The 25,908-nt window shown below is 35.5% G+C and overlaps 2 protein-coding genes across 16 annotated transcripts in view; one reads left to right on the top strand and one right to left on the bottom strand.

The window, feature by feature from the left end:
• Positions 1-657: 657 nt before the first annotated feature.
• Positions 658-25,908, top strand: part of LOC143230519 (uncharacterized) — a 131,615-nt gene continuing 106,364 nt past the window's right edge. For 5 of the 11 annotated variants that reach the window (XR_013016481.1, XR_013016478.1, XR_013016479.1 and 2 more), the window contains exon 1: positions 714-2,552. The gene's annotated coding sequence lies outside the window, so the exon portion shown is untranslated. Of the gene's footprint in view, positions 2,553-17,306; positions 17,480-21,112; positions 21,247-25,908 lie in introns of those variants that run through there. The other 6 variants (XR_013016483.1, XR_013016477.1, XM_076464236.1 and 3 more) reach the window with 6 other exon arrangements.
• Positions 17,357-25,908, bottom strand: part of LOC143230521 (uncharacterized) — a 48,954-nt gene continuing 40,402 nt past the window's right edge. For 2 of the 5 annotated variants that reach the window (XR_013016486.1, XR_013016487.1), the window contains exon 4: positions 17,465-17,592. Coding sequence is in view for 1 of the 5 variants with exons in the window: in XM_076464241.1 (XP_076320356.1) it covers positions 17,357-17,592 (236 nt within the window). In the remaining 4 variants the exon portion in view is untranslated. Of the gene's footprint in view, positions 17,593-21,338; positions 23,186-25,908 lie in introns of those variants that run through there. The other 3 variants (XR_013016488.1, XM_076464241.1, XR_013016485.1) reach the window with 3 other exon arrangements.

Here is a 25,908-nt window from a genome sequence, read left to right as displayed (position 1 = left end):
AGAAATACTATAACCTCAAGTAATACAATGGACATAGTAGGAGAAAAAAAAAACACAATGAATTTTTCTAAATTTTACTGGTTTTGTTGGCTTCTACCCAAACTTTTGCAACGAATCCAGATTTAGATTCGTGTTGGTATCCACTTCAAAGCTTTAAATCCCATAATGCATCATTAGAAATGCGTCACCATCCTTTCAACTGACAAAAAGTGGTTAAGTAAGAAAAAGTAAACAGTGCCGATTAACGTTTACACGTTTTGATTTTTGTCGTTAAGTGCTGCCAGCTATTGCACAACTGAAAAAGTATTAAATTTAGTCTAAACCAATGCTCAGATTATTAACTGTTTTTTAATGAAGTATATGGATATTATTCTCTAAATTTACTATTATCGACATTAATTTTGAGACTAGGAACACGCGTTGGCAGTATCTCTATTCGTAGCTTCCGTAAACAAACTTTTAAATTTAATAGTTTTAATTCGTATCTTTCCTATTACTGGATGATAGGTGGCGTCACTATAAAATCCCTATGAGAATGTTCACTCAACACTCGACAAGTAATTAACTTGATTTATTGAAATAATTCCTTCTAATATTGTTAAGTTTAGAAGAAAATAATTACGGTTAATGAACAAAAAATTAATTCCTACTCTTTTAGACATTACAAATAATTGATATATTGTAAGGCTTACGTACAAAAACAACTTTAACATGTTAGAACACCTTTTATTTCTAACTTGTGAAATGTTTATTACACAGAAATATGGGCCCAGCATGGCCAAGCGTGTTAAAGCGTGCGACTCGTAATCTGAGGATCGCGGGTTCGCATCCTCGTCGCGCCAAACATGTTCGACCTTTCAGTCGTGGGGACGTTATAATGTGACGATCATTTCGTTGGTAAAAGAGTAGCCCAAGAGTTGGAGGTGGGTGGTGATGACTAGCTGCCTTCCCTCTAGTCTTAGACTGCTAAATTAGGGACGGCTAGCACAGATAGCCCTCGAGTAGCTTTATGCGAAAATTCAAAAAACAAACAAAAACAGAAATACATACCATATAAATGGTCATCGTCCGATAATAAAAATAAATTGATACATACTATAATATTAAAATAATGTTCTAATTAGGTAAAGTGAGAACAGCAATAAAATTAATGAACGGTATTTTTCACTGTTTACATATAGTATTTATGAGGACGATCAAATAAGATTAAACTTTAGAAAATCAAAAGAAATATGTAGACAAGCGTGTGTATTTCTCTAATAAACGTTTCACGTGTTAGAAACAATTAAGTACGATGTTTTTGTGAGTACAATAGTACCTTTTTTGTTTTAATTAATGAATATATTCACTAGATACTGCAGTATTAAACCTGTTTTGAAATTTTAAATAATTATTTCATAACCGTCAAACATATTCTTAAATAATTTTTAATAATAAAACAATAGAAAATTCACGTAAAATGTCAAATATATTTTATAAATTTTAATAATACCAAAGGCTTCCTTCTCTTATTTTTCTTAACGGAGATACGTCTTGAATTTATTGCCAATATGTGGGCATGTTTATTATAGGACCAAACAATGTAATATTCATAAAGGAGTTCAAGTCCTGTTCGTTGTAATGTCACAAATGTTGTTATCTCCCAAGCCTTAACGAAGACGCATTGTTGCTTAATTTAATGAAGCTGATTGGTATATATGCTACTGGATACGTTCGTACTTCGATTACTTTTAATAATTGAAAAAGATCCGTTATCTCTGTATTATTCATTAAACGTGCTGACTTTGGTTGCATTTGTTGATATATAAATAAACAACAGTGGGTGTCAGCCAAATAACGAGGCTTAGCACAATCTTTAGAAGATAATCACTTTCATAAATTTTTGACTAAAGGAGCTCGTTGTGTGCGTGACAAAAACTTGTGGGTTGGATCAAAATAGAAACAAACGTCTTAGATCTCACGGCTTTTGTTTCCCCCACAATAAAATAAATTTATCACTTACCCACTTAGTTGCACTTGAGAAATATTAACTCTCAGATTTTAAGTCCCTGGAATTCTCCGCCCTCTGGTGCCAAAAGCTTTATTAATTATGGCAACGCGAAGTGACGGTCAATGAAGATTTACAATTGGCTCGCTAGGCGGTCGCTCCCACTTTTGTACAACACTTGGCACGTGGTCGTCACTGATCTGTAGGTTTAGTCAACGTATGAAACTTAGCGTTGAATTGTAGTTCAGATAAGAAGAGCGAACTGTACGTCCTATTTATTGGAAGAAGATACAGATTTTAGCAGCGAAACATGTAGTGATATAAAGCAACTTAAAGATCGCCATCATATAAAAGTCTAGTAAAAAGAGCTATCTCACCATGCTTGTTTTGAAATTTGCATCATCTAACAAATGTGAAAGTTTCTAATATTTTAAACTTCAAAAAGTTGTGTTTAACGTATAGTTTTTGAAACAGTAAGTCTATGTTCGTGCATGACTTGTTCGCATCCAGTTATGTTTAATCGATGTTTTCAAGAAACTTTGTTCATTTCAACTAAGTCGTAAAGGTATGTATATATTTTATCTTTTATAGCACTTACAGAATCTGTGAAATAACGGTGGGTTATAAGAAGTTGCCTTTCGTGATAGGCAAACAAATCGTTTCAGAAGGGTTGACATTTTCTTTCGTCTTACATAAAGAGTTAAACGATATCTGTTTTTATGCTAAAAACTTTTATAAGTTTTATTTATATGTTCTTGTTCTGAGCATGTGGGTACGTTGAAAAGTGTGTGGAGTATTAACTATTATACTGTGTGAGAAGAATATTATATGGACGATTTAGTTCTCATGAAATTTAAAAGCAAATGATTTGTTTGTTATCAAGCATAGAGTATCTATTGCAGGCAAAACTATTAACAACTAGTTAACGATTTAACCACATAACCAGGAACGTAAAAAATTACACAGATTTAGGAATGATAGTCTGGTTTTGATTTCTTCGGCGTCTTGTTCCATGTAAACTATCTTTATTTGAGGAGGGCGGAAGGTAGTGCCCAGACTTTTTGCCCACACATGGTTCAAGTGTAGTGTTATAGTGCCCCCTCGAAATTGATGTTTGAAATTTTGGATAATGAAATTGAAGGGAAAATATTCTAAAACATTTAAAATAGTTTTTATGGCGTAGAGGGAAATATTTTTATGCCACTGGAAGAAAGCCAACTATCTAGTCAGCGAGACCTTTATTTACTACAGACTATTCTTGTCTGAGTGAATAGTGGGACGTGAATTTTGTAATTCATCCATGGTTCCAAAGTGTGGACCGCCATTTTCATTTGTTAGAGGGACGATAACAGGACACGGACGATAGACCCGCAGGTTCCACAGTTCGGAACTTTTGGACCATTGTATTTCAGAATATGGCGTCCTTGGTCTTGAAAACGTTGTAATCGGTAACTAACCACGTATTGTAAAGAATTTTCCGAACTTAGTTTTACAGTAACTTAACTCTTCAACTGTCATTGACATCATGTAATGCAAGCATTTTGAGCGCAACATTTTGAAAGGCCCGCCGCAAAAATTCGCGAATCTTTGCGCATGGGGTTGTAGGTAGATTTACATAAGTTGCAAACAAAGGATTAATTGTAAAAAATGATTTTATTATCTTAACAATTTTTTTACAACTAAGCTCAAGTTTATTGTTGACATATAATTTTGATAACGAATTTCATCAGCTAATTGTTCTAGTAGTGTTTTGAGGAGAAATGGTCATTTTCTGTTGTCATTGTGAAGAATTCTTGGATGTTAGATGTCGAAGAACTTATCCACTGTCCTGGGCCCGTATATTACCGAAGCTGTGATGGTTTAAACAATGCAAAAAAACCAAAAAACACGGTATTTTTGTTTTTTACTCCTATAATATAGTAGCACAATGTACCTTAAAATAAATTATTGCATTTTATTTTCAAATAACGGTACTCAAATTTCGCAGCCTTCTTTGATTTTCTGGAAGATTCTCTAACTGGCTAGTACTCACGGTTACTGCTTAAACTACACGTTTCCTTCTGTTTAATCAACAGCTGAATGAATTGTGTTGTGGAATCTTGTGTAACGTGTACATTACTGGATCCTCTTATGGAATGGTCATGTTTTTTATTGCCACTTACGATGGAGCAAACTACATTACATTGCTTTGTTGGTTTTGTTGGGTTTTTTTCATCCCAACTGATCCTTTGGGTATTTTATCGATTGAGGTCTATTCTGGGCTTGTTATACTATTCCAAAAATACATGTTGGGCATCCTACTAGCCTAGGAATTTACTATTACAGGTTGTTTACTCTTCATCACAATTTTTTTTAGTTGTATAAGCTATCTGTAAGGATAATCAATAGAAGCATTGGATCTGTATTACCCCCATGTTTATACACTTCACTTGAATAGTAACCCCTTCCTACACCACTAATTAGTATGTTTGTCCCGTGATACAATATTTTTCTTTATTTTATGTTACTTCACCCCCAACCCCACCTAGTTGTTCAGAACGACCCTTTTTCATACACGCATTATTACCATTCGCTAAGTACAGGATGCCCCCCACCCCATTTAAAGTTCATGTGACAATTCACGAGGGCAAAGGGACAATAAGAAACAACTGGCGTTTGAAATAAAACATCGTTGAGGGTTTCGCTAAGATCTCTGCTAATAAGCTAAGAAGGATGTTACGTCACACATGCAGACCTATCATCCTGTCATAAATATGGAGGCCAACAGACGGACATTTTAGATTATTAATCAAACCTTCTGTTAGTCTGTGTCAATGCGAGATACGTAAATGTGTCAATATACAATAAATCCTTTCTTCCATGTAAACTATCTTTATTTGAGGAGGGCGGGAGGTGGTGCCCAGACTTTTTGCCCACATTGTATTATGTGTAGCTCAATTAATTATTCCGTTATTTATTGCAGGTTATGTCTTTTTTTTCCCTTTTTTTTTAACTTAGGGGTTTGTATTGTTTCCCCTAAGGAGGTTTTCCCGTCGTATAATGAGCGTGTGGTTCAATAACATTGAATTTGTTTTCAAGAATGTAGGAAATTATTTGAGCTGTTTAAAGCTAAAGTAGTACAGGTTAGAGTAGAGGTTATTGATTAAATGAGTTTTTAGTTAGTTTGATTGTAAGTGTTTCGATAAAGAAAGTTACAAGTACAAGATTGTTTGTTTGTTTGTTTTGGAATTTCGCACAAAGCTACTCGAGGGCTATCTGTGCTAGCCGTCCCTAATTTAGCAGTGTAAGACTAGAGGGAAGGCAGCTAGTCATCACCACCCACCGCCAACTCTTGGGCCACTCTTTTACCAACGAATAGTGAGATTGACCGTCACATTATAACGCCCCCACGGCTGAAAGGGCGAGCATGTTTGGCACGACGGGGATGCAAACCCGCGACCCTCAAATGACGATTCACACGCTTGGCCATGCCGGGCCTACAAGTACGAGAAAATGACTTACGTACAAGAGTTACCAAGAAAGTGAAACTGTCGTAAAATTAGGCCTATCAGGAAATATTGAAATTTGATTTAGTTTGAAATCCGCGCATAGATACTCGAGACCTGGCCGTCCCTAATTTGTGAAGTGGGATTGATCGTCACGTTATAACATCCCTACGGCTGAGAGGGCGAGCATGTTCAGTGGTGGCGATTCTAACAGAGCCCATTTCAGGAACGAATCAAAAACAAAAGCGTTTTTGTTGTCATGGACAACAATGGACTTGGCTTTGTTTTGTTTTTTACCAATTACCATTTTTTTAAAAAAAGCACCCAACATTATAATAATAATAATAACAACAAAGTTTCAGTCCGTCCAGTAACGGTTAAATTCAACATTTAAAAACATTTCCTTCTTAGTCGTTACTATGGTAAAGCAGTCGTGTTTTTCTTCGTATTTTAACTTATCTGTTAGAGACTCCAGTTATGATTCAGTTTAGCATTTGAACTTTTAAAAAAAATTAGTATTTTGTGACAAATTATTGACTTCAACCTCGAAACGCCTACTATTTTGAATAAAAGCTTTATTGGACTTGGGCTGATTGTCGTAGGCTTGTCCCCTCGTAGGACAACAGCAAGTTCACAGTCTTACAACATCAAAATCCAGGGTTCGTTTCCTCACTAGTTGAGACAGCAGATAGCTCAGTGCGGCTTCATAAAAAACAACAACTAAACAGATTTTTATAAGTAATTAAACGCCTGTATGTACTAATTGCTATCTGGGACAATGACTTATTACCTAAAAAACTAGGAGATGTAAGTGCAACATACGTTAAAGTACACAATTTTATCATAGGAATTAGTTTACTTAACGTATGCACATCTGAGAACTTTATAACACCATTTATATTATATTTTAGCAAGACCTAAATACAACCTTCACACATTTAATGTTAAAACAAACATAATTCTAATATGTTGAACAATAACATATGGATTATGGTGGGATTATAGAAATCCCTGATTTTGAACTAAGAAAATGTTGATTGAATCTCTTTGATTGCTTACTTTTTAAAATAAGAAACATTACTAGATTTCTGTTGACGTGTGAGGGTGAGTTTTGGAAAATAATAGTTTCAGTGTTATTGAAGCCACTGTTTTGGATTAAAATAATGTAGTTTCCTAGATTAATCAAATATCGGCTCGCAAACAACCGGGCCAGGTATAGAATGATAGCGTATCCGTCTTTATGTATTAAAACAAAATGCAAAACAGTTTCCGCATCTCGGACACGGAACGATCCGACAGAAATTAAGCATTTATGAAAACGTTTCCGTGTTTTGTTGTTAGTTTGCATTACATTGCAATGCCAATATTGCCCAGACATGGCCATCGGATTGAACAAAATGACGATGAAGGAAGTAATTTTGAGAACAGCTTAAGACCTGAAAGATCGTCTGCATAATGCAAGGTTTTCACTACTCTTACAAATTCATCCTCCAAGTGTGACAAAAGTAGTCCACGGCTTTGTTATTTCTACATTAAACGTTTAACCTTCTCCATTTTCGTTTTACTTTGCACTCCTCTCAAGTATAAGAAATTCCTTTTATTCCAAGTACGGCAGTTTTCAGTTCATCGACGAATAATGGTCGTTATTGTTTCCAAACATTGGATGAAATTTGAGACACTTCGCCTCACACTAGCGGACACTGACAATATAAGTTAACGTTTCGTGTGGAATAAAACTATGACAAACATAATTACAGTATTTTATGATTTTATTTTATTTCTGGTAAGTTGTGAAAGTTACAACCGTAAATACCGTTTTCTCTATATCTTTATTTTATCATGTTGCCTGCATAAAAGTAGACATATTGAGATTAAAGTGTTCGTGTTTTTCAAAATTGTTCGGCCGGTTTTATGAAAGGTTATCTTAAAATACTGTATCGTAACGTTTTGCTTAATAATATGCGGATGTTTGTCCCTCAGATTGACCTGTCACGCCAAACATGCTCGTCCTTTCTGCCGTATGGGCGTTATAACGTGAAGGTTAATCCCACTATTCGTCCGTAAAAGAGTTGGCGATGGATAGTGACGACTAGTTGCCTTCCATCTAGTCTTACACTGATAAATTAGGTACGGCGAAATTCTAAACAAATCCTCAGCTTGAAGTATCAACTGGAAGTGACGTTATGATTTTTAGTACTAATTCGGTATTTTGTTTCTGGTTATAATAAATCTCTTTTAAAAGCACAATTGCGCACATAAAACGAGTTAGTCTTAATACACTGACAAATGCTTATCTGTTTTGGACAAAGGACATTTGTGATTATCGTCTGTTCCTTGTGTATAAACATTTGTGGTCCTAATACTGGAAGTAGCTCGGCAGTAAAACGGAAATTAGCCTAACTAGAAAATTAAGCGTAGGTACAACAGCTTAACATTCAAGAAAATTAGCGTGTGAGTAGTGGCTTTACTTCTGATCAATGGTTCCGAAGCGATCATTGATTTCATTATCGATTCCCACGAACTGCACTTTCTCCAGTAGTAGATTAGATAACACTGCACGTCCACGAAAGAAGTAACATCTGTATCTGTTTCTATGCACTATTACTAACTTAAGACCTTCTGGTTTTAAGTTTTAAAAACGTGTACAAACCTGGTTGTAACTTCTGATACCGTTACATGGGACTTTATCACGGTTGTCGACAAAACATTTCCAGTAAATTTTATACGTATTTCGTGACATGAACCAAACTTCAAGTGTATGTATTTTGAAACACTAGAGAATTTATAGGACCTGTATGAAATTATCCATTAATTAAAAACGAGTTTTATTTGTGTGACGCCATCTGGTGGAACTTATGGCATAATATTGAAAAATTATTGAAATATTGTTTAATGCGGTTTCTGCTAGCGCCACAGTTCGTAGCACGAAGTAAGAGGTGAAACATCCTAAAAGAATTTCAGCATCATGATGCATCAGCATTTAAAAAAAAAAAATTGCATGTCATCTTAATCCTCATTTCCACTTGCTCTTGCTTATCTGGTTGTATAGGCGTTTTTTGTACGAATATTATGACAATGCGTAAAAGCACCTGCATTTTAATCTACTGGTGCTCCAACTTTCGGTTATTAGTAGGATTGTGCTGATTGGCTGCCTTTTCTCGGGCCAGAAATTACTAGTTTCATGGAAAGGTCACTAAATATGTCTACCGATCAGCTCCAACTACATACGTACAGCGAAACTCAAACTCAGCCTGGCTGATAAAATGTTTTTTTTTTGTTTTTTTTATGTTTCCACTTATTAAGGTTATAATGCTTGCTTCGTTAGTTGATTGCATCACTGTTACTGGTATTTTCGGTCGTAATTCGAATAATAACTCAAGATGCTCAGCAATTTAAGTGTTTTAGGTTAGACCTAAGTACATATTTTGAGCTAATAATGAAAAACAATCTTTATATTAAAATGATTATAATGACAATAAATCGAAATAAAAGTGAAGATATTCGATAAACTAATTAGTATAACCAATATTGTTAGTGTAAGTTATAATAATTGACATAGTATGTCTTATGGCCTTTCAGCATACGATCAATTCCATTATTTGTTGATAAAGAGTAGCCCAAGAGTTGGCCAACTCTAGCGTAATCTGAGGGTCGCGAAATTCAAAACAAACAAACAGGTTCGCATCCCGGTCGCGCCAAACGTGTTCGCCCTTTCAGCCATGGGGACGTTATAATATTACGATCAATTCCATTATTCGTTGATAAGAGAGTAGCAGTGGGTGGTGCTGACCAGCTGCCTTCCCTCTAGTCTTAAATTGCTAAATTAAGGATGGCCAGTGTAGATATTCCTCGTGTAGCTTTGAGAGAAATTCAAAAACGAACTTTTTTTTCTAAAGGTGCAAAAAGAATATAAATTAGAGGAAAAATAAATGTACAAACAATTTTCTCACAAAAAGGAAATCAATATTTAAAAAAATATTATGGGAACTATAAATAAGTTATCAAGTTTTTGTTCTGTCAACTATTCAAATCACTTGCGTCATACTAGCTGTTGAAGGCACAAACAAGTGAAGGTTATTTCAAGCGGAGTGATACAGGTTAAAATTCTGAAGTACAATATACAACTTGGTTACGTTTTTTTTCTACCACTTTATATTCTGGTAATAGATAAAGGATCAATGGCTCGTGTTTTCATCAATACTGATACAGAATCCACGTGAATTAAAAATATATATATATAAAGTAATCTCATTATCCAAAAACAAGGAAGGGAGTTACACCAAACATGAGATCGGTATAGCAGTTATAATATAGACTAGATAGCCAGATAAACTCAGTATTTCATTTAACATGAAAGAAATAAACAGACAGGAATTTCACTATTTACAAACTCAGAATTTATAACGGCAAATTTCATTTTTACTACTGACAGAATCTCTGCTTCTGATTCTAATGATTCTATTATTCTATTATTATTCCCTAGTGGTTATTCAGTTAGAGTGTTCCAAGAGTTTGTGGTGGGTGCTATTGACTTGCAACCTTCTTTTTAGTGTGTTACTTCAAAATCAGAGAGGTTAAAGTAGTCCTTGTGTAGCTTTACGCAAATATTCGAAAAAGCTTACAGAATATTTAGTTAACTTCTAATTTTAATTCAAAATCTAGTTGATTACAAGTGTACTATTCCTATGTTTAATAAGTTATCTAACTGTACCGGGTGTGGGCAAGGGTTATTGTGCCCGGACTGCGATTTCGAAAATTTAAGTTTTGCGTAAAACAAAAACAAAAAAAAGTGAGAGTGAGAGTAGCTCAAACGTTGGCGGTGGATGCTGTTGACTAGTTGCCTTGCATCTAGCTCATAAGCTCAAAATTAAGGATGGTTATGAAAAAAACAACTGAAGTTAAATTTACTGTGGATACTTTAGAATCCGGAAAGCCCATGGTAACCTGAATTTAATAATCCTTTTCCTGTCTTTAGTTTTATAATCGACTAAGAATAAAATGTTAAATAAATACTTGCAAAACATAAATATTTGATTTTTTTCACAAAGCATTAAGATAGGGCATTGAAAAGTATTTTAGAACCCTAAAAATCTCTCTGGGTTGACCAAAATTATAAAATCTTACTCCCAAAGCTACAGTATTAAAATTTTAAAGGCCCTCTTTAAAACTAGTTTATAATGTATTGAAGATTATTAATATTTTCATTGCTGTGGTACGTAATATGAGGGTCGCGGGTTCGAATCCCCGTCACACTAAACATGCTCGCTCTTTCAGCTGTGGGGGCATTATAATGTTACGATCAATCCTACTATTTGTTAGCAAAAGAGTAGCCCAAGAGTTGACGGTGGGTGGTGATGACTAGCTGCCTTCCCTCTAGTCTTACACTTCTAAATTAGGGACGGCTAGCGCAGATAGCCCTCGTGTAGCTTTGCGCGAAATTCAAAGCAAACCAAACGAATTGCTGTGATAAGCTTGACAGTGTGGCATAACGGCTTACGACATAGATTACTTGAAATGGCATTACCCCAGGAAACTATTCGCTGGCTGTCCAACTTCCTGGACAACAGAATGTGTAAAGTAAATGTAAATGGGGCCCACTCAGGGTCCTTTTCACCCGAAGCAGGAGTCCCGCAGGGAGGGGTTGTTAGCCCTATATTATTTATCATGTACGTGAGTAATATGCCTCTGTCGGACCTAAATTTAGGTTATGCATCACAGTTCGCTGACGATGTAGCAGTCTGGAAAAGTGCCCCCACTCCGTCAATAGCAGCAACGAACCTAAAACCAGTCCTAAATAACATCGAAGAATACTGCCAGAAATACAGAATCAAAATCAATATTCCAAAAACCCAAGTCATAGTATTCAGCAGACTGAATAAGCTGAAAAAAGATCCACCAAAACCCTATATGAATGGATCACTTTTACTGACTGCTACTTCTGCTAAATTTCTAGGTCTAACCTATGATTCAAAATTAACGTGGCTACCACATATTAAAAATGTACTGATACAAATCTGGAAAAGAGCAAACTATGCAAGAAGTCTTTCAGGTAAAATCCAAGGAACATCACCAGACAACATACTTAAAATCTACAAAACGTACATTAGACCAACAATAGAATATGCATCACCTGCCTGGATTAACATAGCACCCACACATGTACAGAAACTTCAACGTAAACAAAATTCAGTACTAACTTCAGCATATAAAGTACCACGTAGCACCTCAACCACATTCATGCACAAGTATGCAAACAATAGCTGAAAGACTCTTGCATAATTCTCTAAAATATTTCAATAAGAATTGGCATAAAAATGACTTAATGTGTGATCTCGACAGATATCACGTACATGATGTAAATGGTCCTAAATACCTCTCCCCTTTTAACATATATTTAAGAAATGTAACACAAGCTGGCCACTATGCACTAGACACTTAGTCCTTGTTTCTTTTTATTATTATAATTATTATTTTCTTTTTTAATCATTATTTTTTTTCCTTTTTGAATTATTATTCAAGCATTGAATAATAATAATTATTATTACTTTCTTTTGTGTGTGTGTGTGTGTGTGTGTTACTACAAGTAGTAGTAGCATTCTCTCAATCGAGAAAAAGGAGAAAAATACAAAATATATATAAAATATATATATATATATATATATGAAAATACAAAAAAAATATATATATAAAAAAATTAAATGAAGAAAAAAAAACAACTTCTTGTTCGTACATGCATGGACTGAGCCCTGAAATGGACCTGAGTATGATGTTATACTTTTACTCTGACCCAAAGCTTTAAAAAAAACAACAAAAAAAACCCTAAAGACAGACGCTATAATCGTTCGGGAGGGAGGAAGAGGTCAAATGTACCTGACCCTCCTGGGTATTTAACAACATCAATACCCAAATACCGACACAGTAAAACTTGGAACTTGATAAGCTTGATATGCGTAGCTTCGTGGCGGTGGTATGATTGTGTTGCGAAATCTGATTTGGCCACATTTTTATTTCTTTATTTATCTTAAAACGATTATAAGTTGCGTTTTTATTTTGCGAATAAATCAACGAAAGAAATGTTTTGAACTTTAAGAGATTGATCGCTGTAGCCCTAACTAAGAAGTAACCGTCGGTGAAAGTAGAGTCAGCAACTCAGAATACTACACCAGGCTTTCTGAAGACCATGGATTATCCGTTCGATTCTGGCACTGAGCCATCTCGTGTTTACCTACCTACATGGATGCATTTATGTCCTTGTACACTTTCTGCTGTTTGTTGGCACTTCTTTCTGGTGTATATGGGGAGGCTTTTCCAGAACGAACTAACAAGTTCACCGATTTGTATGGAGCAATTAAAATTCTTGTAGCAGCTAGTCACTTTCCCATTTTGCTTCAAAAGACGTGGAGATCTATAAAAACAAACAACAAAATAAAATGAAAACAGATACAGAACGCTATTTCCGCGGCTAGTTCCGATATCAATCACGTTTAATACGCATGCCCAGTGAAGATTTTTGTCACGTATGTTGAAATATATTAGTTCTAATATGAGCACGTTAGTTTCGTCGTGTGAAATACGCAGGTTTATATTTCGACATATTTATTTGCGGTATTTTAGGCTTTTGCAACCTTTTAGCAAACAAAACTTAGTATTACGAACGGTAATAATTTATTTCTTTTCTGTTAGTAAGTTCAAAACTATTTCTTTTCTTTTGTTTACTTTATCATTGGCGTAGCAATGTGCACACGAAAATAGCCTGTGGCCCTTAGTACCACTTCCACATATTTTAAGTAATTGTAGTTGTGCTCAAAATATTATTCTAATGTTGGATGGAAGGGGTATTTTGGGATCCCTCAAGATATTTTAAACGTCGCATTTAATGGAATAATTTAGCAGACATAGGAGAGGAATATAAACCCGCATTTCCCATTAGTTAACACTGGATAACTTCCGTGTTTTGTTTTCACTAGATTTTCAAGGCCCTTAAAGACCTTGTCCTGAGTAAGGTGGACATAGATCCCTGATTTCTGGAGGCAGCTTCAACTTTTTTGTTTTAACAAAGAAATTCTAAAACAAATCCACGCACCCCTCATTGCAAGAATACAACAGTATTAGGGGTGCAACTTACATTACATCTCAGAATTCAGTGAGTTTTGATAATGATTAGATACATGTACCCCCAATTGGTAAGCAAATAATGCATCTTTTTTATATATGTGAGTGTGAAATTATTTATGGAAAAAAATTTCTAAAACATGACAGAAACTAAGATGTCGCGCGTGAGATTATTGTTTTCAGTAGTATTTCCCTTATGCATACTTACCAAGATTTAAACACAAATTATCACGAGGGTTTTTCTTTCTACAATGTAACTAATATTTCAGTCTATAATAAACAAGTTTCAGTGTGTGTATATCGTATGTGTGGTGGTTTTATATATGTCACTTAAGGGATATCGGTAAGAAGAAAAAATGGAATATGTTTTTACGAATGTCTGTTGCGACATGTGGTTGTTATTGGTCTTGTAAGAACAGGTTTGTGATACCCGATCATTTCTTAATGCTGATCTCTCGAGAACACGATATGATAGTCCATATTTTATCCTTAGCCACTGAAAATAGTTTGTTGTTCTGTGTGTGTGTTTTTTGTGAATATCTCGTGACTTGTCCGTTCTAGTATGTAACTTGTGTGTTTCTGTATGTCTAACTACGTAATGTTATACGTAGTTAAACATAATAAAGGGAAACGCATTGTATTGATCTGACTAAATTTGTTCATGCATGTCTTGTGACACCAGGGATTCATTGCTTTTTGTGAGAACAGCACGACTTGTTAACATAAGGATCTTCAACCGAAGATAATGAAATATCAAACATTTTTATTTTATCGTAATTTTAAATTTAAGTTCCCTAAGCCATTTATACTGATTGACTTTGGTGTGATAGAAGTGTCGTTTATTGAAATTCCGTTGCGTTTGTCATGATACCCCAATAAGATTCTCCAGTGAATAAGTTTTTCTTTTAACAAAACTTGATTGATTGGCTACCGTCAAATTATTCTCCGCTACATTCTTTTAGCTCTGTGTTGGGAAGAATATTACCTGTGAAATTAAAGACACTGTTTGTTTCTACTGTCTCCATGAGCAAAACGGGTACAAAATAAGTCTGTTTTTGATGAACGATGCTTTTGGAATAGTTTTGAGATCCCGGAAATTTCCAGTTAGAATATAAATTCTCCAGTTTGGTCCTGTTTTATCTTTTGAGACACTGTGGAACAAAAGCCTTTAGATCCTTTGCCATGCTGTGACAGTACCTATGTTGATACATAGTGTTAGGCTTAGCGTTTCACGACCATTATTTTCAAACTGACAGATGACTTAATATCATATTACAAACCCTTCCATAACACCACGATAAAATTGAAGATTCACCTCAAAAGTAAAATGGAAGTTCTTGTGTAAGATGATCGCTTTATTTCGAACCCTGATCGAATTAAACTGTTTTTACATAAAAAATAAGTGTTATATAGGAGAACGAAAAGGGGGATTGTACTGTATGACCAGATGCATTAAAATACGTCCTTATCTAGGAATGGACCCACTCCTACTGAAGTTATATGTTCAAGATGATGTTCAACAGTTAGTTGCTACAGCCACCTCGATAAGACCAGGATGTGGTGAAAACAGGTCTTCAAAGTAGAGTTTTTTATACAGCATGAGTATCAGGAACATTTCAGTTGCCTCATAATCCAGTTCACCAGTGTCCGAGTTTATTAACTAAAAGCTGATTAATTTAGTTGTTGCAAAAATTTTAAGAAACCTGGGCTGGCGTTATTAATTAGATAAAATAGGGCAGAAAAACTGAGGTCTGTAAGAATTAATTTTATCAATTAATACACTATTCGAGATTACTTTCCATTTCTAATGTCATCTCTCTTTAATAACAGTGATACATTAGTAAACCAATTACTTCTCTAGTGTTACCTCTAGTTGGCACTATCGGCGCCGGGTAGCAAATTCAGGTTACCTTTCGATAGTAGAAATTTTTAATTTTTGTTTCGGGAATTTCGCAGAATAAAGATATTCCAAAATGTGTAATTAAATATTGCCTCCCCCCTCGGAAAAAAAACAACCCAAACAAACTGAAAATCGAGCAGCTGTGTACAAACAGCATTCGGGTTCGACAAACAAGTTTATTTCTGCACGTTTCCTTAAAAAAAAAGTATTTTTTTCTAAATTTACAATTATAAGAAAAACTAAAACAGTTCACAATTAAAAACAGTGAAAAGTCACATTGATTAATAAGTGAGTTTGGAAAAAAAAATGACTGTTGGTATGTGTTGTATCTTTGTGCGGTGGAATGAAAAGGAAAGTACAAAAAGAGGGCGCTTTTCTCAAGTTTGCAATGCGACATATTTAAAGAAAGTGAAGAGACTATCATTAGAATGAGTTGTGAAACTACTTCTGTTGAAACTAGAAAGACCAGTTTTACAACTTCTTGAGGCACTGTTTTAGTAACTAGGGAAACCAAATTTCATCATGATAAAGACAAATCTGAAAATGAAAAGCGCAGAAAAAGCAAATATATGTATTTTTAAATGTACAACAGTTATAGGTTAAAATGGAACCAGGCTGGTGTTCCCAGAAAAAAAGAACAAATTCACACGTCATTCAGTATTTCATCTTTGATACAAGGGTTTCAACACAATTAACTTTAATCAAACGGTATAAAGAACTGAAAATACAATGTGGGCACTTTGGAAGGAGATAAAATGTCGGAATGTTATCTGGACACGTTTCAACAGTGAAAAGAATTGGAATTCCAACTGAAGATGAGCAAAACATTAAATAATGAAAATATAAGTGTGATTAAACAAGAAAGTGAGCACTAACTTGTCGTTCTTGAAATGCTTATTGCTTTCATAAAGTTTAATTCATGGGACTCCAAATATTACTTCTCTTGGAAGTCTTGGTCCGGTATGGCCAGGTGGTTAGGGTACTTGACTTGTAATCTGAGGGTCATGGGTTCGAATCCCCGTCACACCAAACATGCTCGCCCTTTCAGTTGTGGGATGTTATAACATGACGCTCAATCCCACTATTCGTTGGTAAAAGAATAGCCCAAGAGTTGGCGGTGGGTGGGGATAACTAGCTGTTTTCCCTATAGTTTTAAACTGCTAAATTAGGGACAACTAGTGCAAATAGCCTTCGTGTAGCTTTGCACGAAATTCAAAATAAACAAATTTGGAAGGCTTGAAATTCTTCAAACCTAGAAATGGAAATTTCCTGAATACTTCACCGTGTTTAATTTATTAACGAATGAAATTCTTAGATGAATTACTATCCCAAAAATCCATAAACATGAACTTGACGATGACCATTCGATTTGTCACAGCTATTGACGAGTGAAACTGCAAAGCATTTATTTAGATTTAAAGCTGAAAGGCACAAGTGGTACAGCGGATGTCGTTCTGAGGACCTTGAAAGACCAAATATGTGACAGTGAAGCCAACAAGAAACGCAGTTATTGGCTGTTCGAAAGTGAATCCGAATCTTTAATCCAATATTTTGTAATATCTATTGCACAGTATTTTTATCTCGATATAACTATCGTGTACAGTACCTTTGCCTCAATATAATAATTTTATCTCGATATAATCACCTGTTGCATCGAGGCAATGAGACTCTTTTAATTTTATGCAATGGATATGTGTTCTATTTTCTTTTCTTCCATCTGCAATTAGAAATTATTACTTCACCATATTCTCCGTTTAAATGTAGAAATATTGAGTGGCATGCGAATAGAAAGTACAAATGATGATATGCGCATTCTTCACAGCTAGGAGGTGTATACAACTCTCTCACAGAAGACAGTGGAGCGATCCACAGCTAGGAGGTGTGTACAACTCTCTCACAGAAGACAGTGGAGCGATCCACAGCTACGAGGTGTATACAACACTCACGGAAGACAGTGGAGCGAAGACACGTTCCCAAGAGAAAGCTTTCCAGGTGGTAAGTTTCCATTGTGTGGTTAGTTTTGTGGTTACGGCTTGATATACGACACAGACTTCGCCACCAGTCAGCTGCGAGGTGATGACCTAGACATACTTCAAGCCATTCCGCAACTGCAAAAGAGGAAAAAAAATCTTTACCACAAGTGTTTGCACAAGGAATGGAAATTGTTGGAAAGATTTCGCATAAAAACCAAACTCGCTTACGACAAGCGAAGGTAGTTTTTTACACTGAAGTTGTGATGAAGTTATCCTAGATATACAGAAGAATGTCTGGGTAATTCTTGTACCATAGTTGTGATGTAGTTATCCCAAATCCACATCAGAACTTTGATTTTTTTTTCACTAACATCAGTGTTTCTGTATTATAATAAAAGTGCAAGACCACACAAACATTAAAGTTGCTGTATGACAATAACATACAATACCATACTAACATTATTGTTGCTGTATTACAATATTGTACAAGACCAGACTAACATCATTGTTGCTGTATTACAATATTGTACAAGACCAGACTAACATCATTGTTTTGTATTACAATATTGTACAAGACCAGACTAACATCATTGTTGCTGTATTACAATATTGTATAAGACCAGAGTAACATTACTGTTGCTATATTACAATATTGTACAAGACCAGACTAACATCATTGTTGCTGTATTACAATATTGTACAAGACCAGACTAACATTATTGTTGCTGTATTACAATATTGTACAAGACCAGACTAACATCATTGTTGCTGTATTACAATATTGTACAAGACCAGGCTAGCATTATTGTTGCCCAACACCTTTATCGCACTTGTTATTTGTTTCAGCGGAAAGCCACATAGTAGATTATCTGCTCTCTTGTCCAGCGGGAAGAATAGTTTTTTGTTTGTTTGGGAATTTCGCACAAAGCTACTCGAGGGCTATCTGTGCTAGCCGTCCCTAATTTAGCAGTGTAAGACTAGAGGGAAGGCAACTAGTCATCACCACCCACCGCCAACTCTTGGGCTACTCTTTTACCAACGAATAGTGGGATTGACCGTCACATTATACACCCCCACGGCTGGAAGGGCGAGCATGTTTAGCACGACGCGGGCGCGAACTCGCGACCCTCGGATTGCGAGTCGCACGCCTTACGCGCTAGGCCATGCCGGGCCCCAGGGGAAGAATAGAATTCCGGATTTTAGTGTTTCCAAGCCCATACGCTTGCCTCAGACTCAATCTTGAACTTGTAAGAATTTTTCTGAATTTTCCACCATCATTGCTATAGAGGAAAGTTTGTTTGTTTTTCCATATTCAAAATGATTAAAATGTACAAGACTAACCACGAAACCAAACAAGAATGATTGGATTGGAAACATTTACGAGTGAACACCAAATGGCACAGAAATTTGGCTTCAGTTGCGATTTCGTTTTCGTAACAACAAGACAACGAAATCTTTTTGTTTGTAAAATTGTAAGGTGGCACAACAGTCTCTGTTTAACTGTTACTGTGATGTGTCTTCTCGCGTTAATGACAAAAAAAAAGGAACAGATAAATGTTGTTATGATTTGTCGCCCTTCAGTTTTGTTGTACAATTGAAAGCAAGGTTGGAAGAGAACAGATTGAAAACTCATCTGGGAGGTATCACCTTGTCTGGGTAAAACAGTTTCAAAAATTAAAACAAACTTAACTCATTCACAGTTGCTATACAAAATCGATTAATCAGTGGCTGGTGTGATGTGATGACAAAATAATTCTGCCCCCGGTAGGCTTACACCGCTAAAATTGGAGATACGATTCCTGCTGAAACAAACCGAATTAAACTAATAATAATTCTAATAGCATCGTTCTCATTACCAATTGCTGTTGTAATATAATTTCACGCTTACTGTGTACCAAAGGACAAATCCTGCGTCGTTAGAGCGTTATGTACAATTGAACATAACTAGGAAATATATAAAGTATTCGAAACTTATTTCATTCACTTAACGTAGACTACTGATATATATTCCTTAGTATAAAAATCGTAAACTTCTTTGCACGGCCATGACCTAGCGGTGACTGTACCCGGATTTTGAATCGTGATAGGTTGCCAAATAAATGCGCTCCGCCCTTTCTTTCTGTGGATGTACCATGAGTATGATCAAATCCTATTACCATGTAAAATAGGAGTAGCCAAAGATCCTATGGTGAGTACTGTTCGTTTATTGTTATTTCTTTAGTCTGTCATGTCAAAAAATGTGTGTGTTTTCTTATAGCAAAGTCACATCTGGCTATCTTCTGTGTTCAACGAAAGGGATCGAACCACTGATTTTAGCGATGTAAATCCGTGTACCAGCGGGGACCAGTTCAAAAATAGGGACGGGTATAGTTTTGTGCTAAGCTCTGAAACAAATTAACGTAATTTTCTTAAAGAATATATGTATGTACCAAGATTGAGATGTAGGAGACAAACTAAGATTGTGAGAGGAGTAATGTTTATTCATTGATGTGGCGGAATGTGCTCCACAGGCAAATCCATTAGGGCCCTGGAAGCTGTTGGATTCTGCATTAAATCTTATGCATTCTCTTGTATTTCCTAATTTTAATTTTCCTAATTTTCATTCATTTTCACTAGACAGATTCAAAAGTGAGAAGGGGGTTTATTCTTTTATGGATTGAAACTGATTCTCTTATCAAGACACGTGAGTGAGTTGTGTAAAATATTCGTAGGTTACGGACACGTGCGTATTGTCATGGGTGTGTTTGTTTATGTGTGTTTTTCTTTTAGCAAAGTCACATCGGGCTCTTTGCTGTGTCCATTGAGGGGAATTGAACACCTGATTTTAGCGTTGTAAATCCGTAGACCTACCGGTGTACCAGCGGGGAGAACATTGTCATGGGAGGGTTTGGGTTTAATTTCGCGCAAAGCTTGAATTTCAAAGTAATATCTTGGGACCAAGTCATTATATTTCGACAATTTGTTCGTGATCATTTTTTTTTAATGTTATGTTCAACGTCGTAGGCAAGTGCAAGGTAAGAATCTTAATATGGACCTGACAGGTAAACCCAATTGGTAAAATATTAGATGTTTTGCTAAATGCAACATCATCACAATATCAAAAACCAGAGAAACTATGACGACATACAGAAACCCATTTATATCAAGGACCAAGAAAAAGAAACCATATCATCGTGATGCAGAAATAATTGGAATTTTCATCTGGTGTCTGCAACATTTAAACTATAGTACCTTAGAGTCATCGCAGTTACGTTCAAAAGAAATGCCTCCCAGTGGCACAGCGGTATGTCTGCGGACATCCAAAGTTAGAAACCAGGTTTTGGATACCCGTGGTGGGCAGACCACAGTTAGCCCATTGTGTAAGTTTGTGCTTAATTTCAAACAACAGTAATAACAAACAAAAGAAAGATCGTATACCATCAAATATATACGTGAGAAAGGTCTGCTCATGCGCGTGTAAGTGTATTTTTCTTTTTCCTTCTGATAGTTTTTAAATATTTTTAGAATTCGAGTAAATTAAGAATGAAATAAAGGTTTTCTTTTTGCGCCAGTTTTACACTTTAAATTTTTTTGAAATAATTTCTATGTCGTTCTTTTTCGTTCGAAAAGATTTACAGTATACAAGTATTAACAATTTTCTTATTTATTCGATTAGGTCCCATTCTAAGTTCGTCTGATGTATTTTCCTTACTTCCCCGAAAGGAGTTTAAGTCCGTATCATCTGATGTATTTACATCTTCTCTTTGCCTAGCTGACTTACTTATAGTTACATTCTCATATACTTTGCAAGTCAGTATACTTACTGTTTATTTGATTTATGCATCTGACTTAACTACTATTAACTACCTATCTTACCTATGCTCACGCACTTATCTACCTACCACCAGACCTCTTCTTAATTGTGTATCTATATGCTGAACTTCTTAAGTGCCTTATTCTTGCCTGTATCGTACGAACTTCTCAGTGCCTATATTCTTGCTTGTGTTTCATAAACTCCTCAGTGCTTATATTCTTGCCTGTACATCATCATCTCCTCGATGTTAATATTCTTGCCAGTATCGTATGAACTGCTCGGTGTCTGTATTCTAGCCTACATTACATGCAGTTATTAGTGTATGCGTATTTTTCTTGTTTATATTTTACGAACTGCTTGTGAAGCCTTGAATTTTTCATTCCTTAACAAATACTTCCTGGTGAAGATATAACCAAAAGGTCAAGGACAGTGGTTAGAAATTTGATTCGTTGGAAATAGATATGATGAAACGTAGAGAAACCACAAAACAAGAAACCAGATAACCCGAGCGCGTTTGTAAAGGAAATCATCCATCTAGCAGGCTGAAACTCTAAATGATTTTGAAGAATAACCATCATTGTATGAACCGTGTTGAATCTTAGTTCGTAGAGTACAACAACCCCGAGTACAGCGCGTGCTACAAGACACATGCTGCATACCATATATGTACCAAGAGGTTACGATGCATAGGGTCGGATTCCAGATTTTAGGAGACAAAAAAGAGTGTTTTTACTCATCAGTTTTCAGACTGAGGAACAGTTCTGTGTCAGCAGATAAAATGTATACAACTTTGAAGTTGTGAAAGATTCTCTTCCCTCACCACATATATTTACGGTATTTTTATACGTCACATATACATTAGCATATACAATTTTTATAAACGTACGACGAATATTAACTTTTGATGAAAGAAAGCTGCAAGTGTCGGTCGGAGCTAAAAATAGAACTAGTAATTAATTTAGGCGATTTAATGTGCTGTGTTACGTTCTTACAGTGATTAAATGTTTCATTTGTTGGATACTCTTGTTAACGTTAGTTTGATTTTGCTGTTTTCTGTCGTAATCCAAGTAATATCTTACAATGTTCGAGATATATATATATATTGTTAATTTGTTTGTATCTGAAAGAGTTTCAAAGATTTCAAAGAGACGAGTGGTGAGAACTAAAAACGTCTTATAAATTAATTGTGGAAATTTAGTTTGTCTAACAAACTGTCTCTTGTGTTTGTTTTGTTTTGAATTTCACACAAAGCTACTCGAGGGTTATATGTTCTAGCCGTTCCTAATTTAGCAGTGTAAGACTAGAAGGAAGGCAGCTAGTCATCACCACCCACCGCCAACTCTTGGGCTACTCTTTTACCAACTATTCGGATTGACCGTCACATTACAACGCCGCCACGGCTGAAAGAGCGAGCATGTTTGGTGCAACGGGGTTTCGAACTCGCGACCCTCGGATTACGAGTCGAGTGCCTTAACCACCTAGTCATGCTGGGCCGTTTATTTTTGTAAGCACAGATAACAAATTTTCTATTTCTCAGTTCATCAGTGAGTTAAGAGGTGTTTATGACACTGCTGTTTATCAGAAAAAAATTCTTGGTACTATATTATTGATCAGAAAGACGAGTTGTTATTGAAACTGTAGTTCACCAAAAAGATCACGTATTCCTGGTAGTTCGTTAGAAAGACTTATTAACACCGTAGTTCATCAAAAAGGTATTCTTGAGAGTGTAGTTCACGAGAAATATGTTCTTGGCTCTATAGTTGATTAGAGAGATATTCTTGATACTGTAGTTCACCTTAAAGACGTTATTAAGATTGTAATTCAACGAAAAGACATTATTAAAACTGTAGTTCATTAGAAAGATGTTCTTGGCACTGTAGTCCAGTAGAAAGACGTTATTGATACTGTAGTCCATCGAAAAGATGTTATTTACATTGTAGGTATATACCGGCCCTGTGGTAGAGCTCTGGATGTTGGAGCTGACGAGTCTGTGGGTTATCACAAAATATTCCCCGCAATTTAGACCTTGGATGCGTTATAAGAGTGACAGCTACTTTTCTAGTTTGAATGGTGGAGATGTGGTGCTTTTGACTGCCTAAATTCTCCCTGGTCAATAGATTAAGGATGGCGGCAGATAACGTCAGTAGCCTTGTCCTAAATGAAGTTCATTGTATTAAGCGGTCAAAAATCTATTGTACATAAGAATAGTGATTGTCAAGAACCATTATTATGAGTCTTGTTGTTTCAAACGCTCTTTTTTATATACACATGAAAGGTTGTTTCGAAGGTTCGTTTCACCTATTGTAACGCACGTGCACGACACCAATGGTTTATTTTTCAAGGTCCGTGGTACTAAAGATTCATCTATATGAAGATTCCTTTTTGAGAAGTCCATTGTTCCAAAAATTCATTGTTCGGAAAGTTCATTCATCTGAGAATTCACTTTGCCGAAGTTCATTATTCTGAAGGTAACCTTCCCCTTCCAATGTGATGTAAATACTGGAGCTGTTGTTTTCATCAAGAGTTCAGTGACGTTTCTAATTGGCTCCAGTGTGTTATGATAGTAATCAACATACAGTTGACTGGAATGTAGAAGGCATGATTGAAATAAATCATTACGACCTTACAACTCCGGAGAATATTTTTGTTTCATTATCCTACGTTGTTTCTTTCTAACTGTCCTGATCGTTAAGGTGCGTTCGACTCTCAATAAGCGTCACCAAACGTGCACACCTTTTCAGCCGCGGGGGCGTTATAATGTGATGACGTCCATTCCCACTAGTTATTGGTAAAGATTAGCCCAAGAGTTTAAGGTTGGTGGGGTTGACTAGCTGCTTTTCTTTTAGTCTGTTGTTGCTAAATTAACAACTGCTAGTTCAGATAGCTTTTGTGTAGCTTTGTGAGAAATTCCAAACAAACCAAACAGTTTCTAACTTCTGCAGAGATGAATATACACATCGATTCAAAGTAGATGAGATATGATGGAATGACGATTTCAGCTCCTTAGGTCGTTGTTAATAATCTATAATGTGATTTTAAGATTGTGTAAAATATTTGTGTTTCAGTAAAAATTATTTGGTAGGTTGCAAGTCTTTTATTCGATGTTCCAAAATATACAGAATAGATTATATAATACGGTCTTTAATTAGAACCTAAGTCAGTAATCTGACCAATCACGTAAAAATCACAGTACCATTGATAAAATGACATGTAATTCATTATGATTGGATAAATACCTTTGCATATTCCAATCGTGCGCGTAAAAATGAGTTAAAATGCATAACAAGTCGTTTATCAAAAACGGGTTTCCGTCACTGTACTGTAAGCATCGAATCGAATTAATACCCTTTATAATAATCAACAGCTAACTTCTATTAATTATTACGTACAAAGTAGTTTCAAAGAGATTAGAGAATATTATCAAAAATAAATATATTACTATGAACGCAATTCTTTCCTTTTTAATCCTATATATATATTAGTTCCTTGTTTTTGTTCTTTTTCTTTACTTGAAAAAGCAGTCATCTACCCACAACTGTCTGCAGGCAGTAAAGGGTGATATAGATGTGGGACATTGTGGTCTCTGAACACCCATATCTCGCTCTCCTAACTTCTACTTCTATATCTATTATTTTATTTTCTATTGCTATTCTCTTCCATTAGTTTATTTCTTTATACGAAACTGGTGAATGAAGGTTAAGACTGATGGACGGTGTATCCCCACCGGAATGTGGGTCCTACTTACTTAGTCACCTTCAAAACATAAGATACATTTTATATCCCACATTACAGCTTGTACTCTGGAATCCTTTCATTTAGTGTAGCGTTTTTTATTTTATCTTGTTTTGGCTGGTTTTTGGTTATAACAAACTAATACAATTAGTCAAAGTTTAGATTTGCTGTTTTTAATGCAGTCCTTCCTTTTGATTTTGTTTTAATTTACTTAACTCTATTAATATTCTGTATATACATGTGATTGTCCGTAAATTATATGTGTTAATGTTTACTTTATTTTTCAAACGAGATACTAGATTTCATCTTAAACTCTGCTTGAAACCAGTTATTTGTACATGTGACACACGTACATGTATCAGTTGACAAGGTTATTTACTCTTTGTAACAAACATAGTTGTACAGGCTAGCAAGGTTAGTTACTGTTTGTAACAAACATAGGTGTGCAGGCCGATAATGTTAGTTACTCTTTGTAACGACGTAAGTGTACAGGCCGATAATGTTAGTTACTCTTTGTAACGACGTAAGTGTACAGGCCGATAATGTTAGTTACTCTTTGTAACGACGTAAGTGTAAAGGCCGATAATGTAAGTTACTCTTTGTAACGGCGTACACAGCTGGACGAAATATTAAGGCCAATGAACATAAAGAAAAAATATGCATTTTGCATTGTTAGACTCAACCACTTATTTGAGTAGAGCTTCAAAAGATGAAAATAAGGAAAGGGAAAATAAAAAAAAAAACTTTTAAGCATGTAATAGAGAAAATGTGAAAACTATGAAATTAGCCTAATTACCAGCTGGCCAAATTTTTAGACCATACCAAAAAGAAGTCCTAAACAGGGTAGGAAATACCCAACAAAAGGTCTCAGTAGTGAGTTGCATGGTCGTCATTGCGAATAACTTCAAACATTCGCTTTGGCATGG

The sequence above is a fragment of the Tachypleus tridentatus genome, chromosome 10 (genome assembly GCF_004210375.1).
Source record: "Tachypleus tridentatus isolate NWPU-2018 chromosome 10, ASM421037v1, whole genome shotgun sequence".
In the NCBI taxonomy this organism is placed as follows: domain Eukaryota; kingdom Metazoa; phylum Arthropoda; class Merostomata; order Xiphosura; family Limulidae; genus Tachypleus; species Tachypleus tridentatus.
The sequence above is the reverse complement of the archived record's forward strand: the minus strand, read 5'-3'. Positions and strand labels throughout refer to the sequence as shown.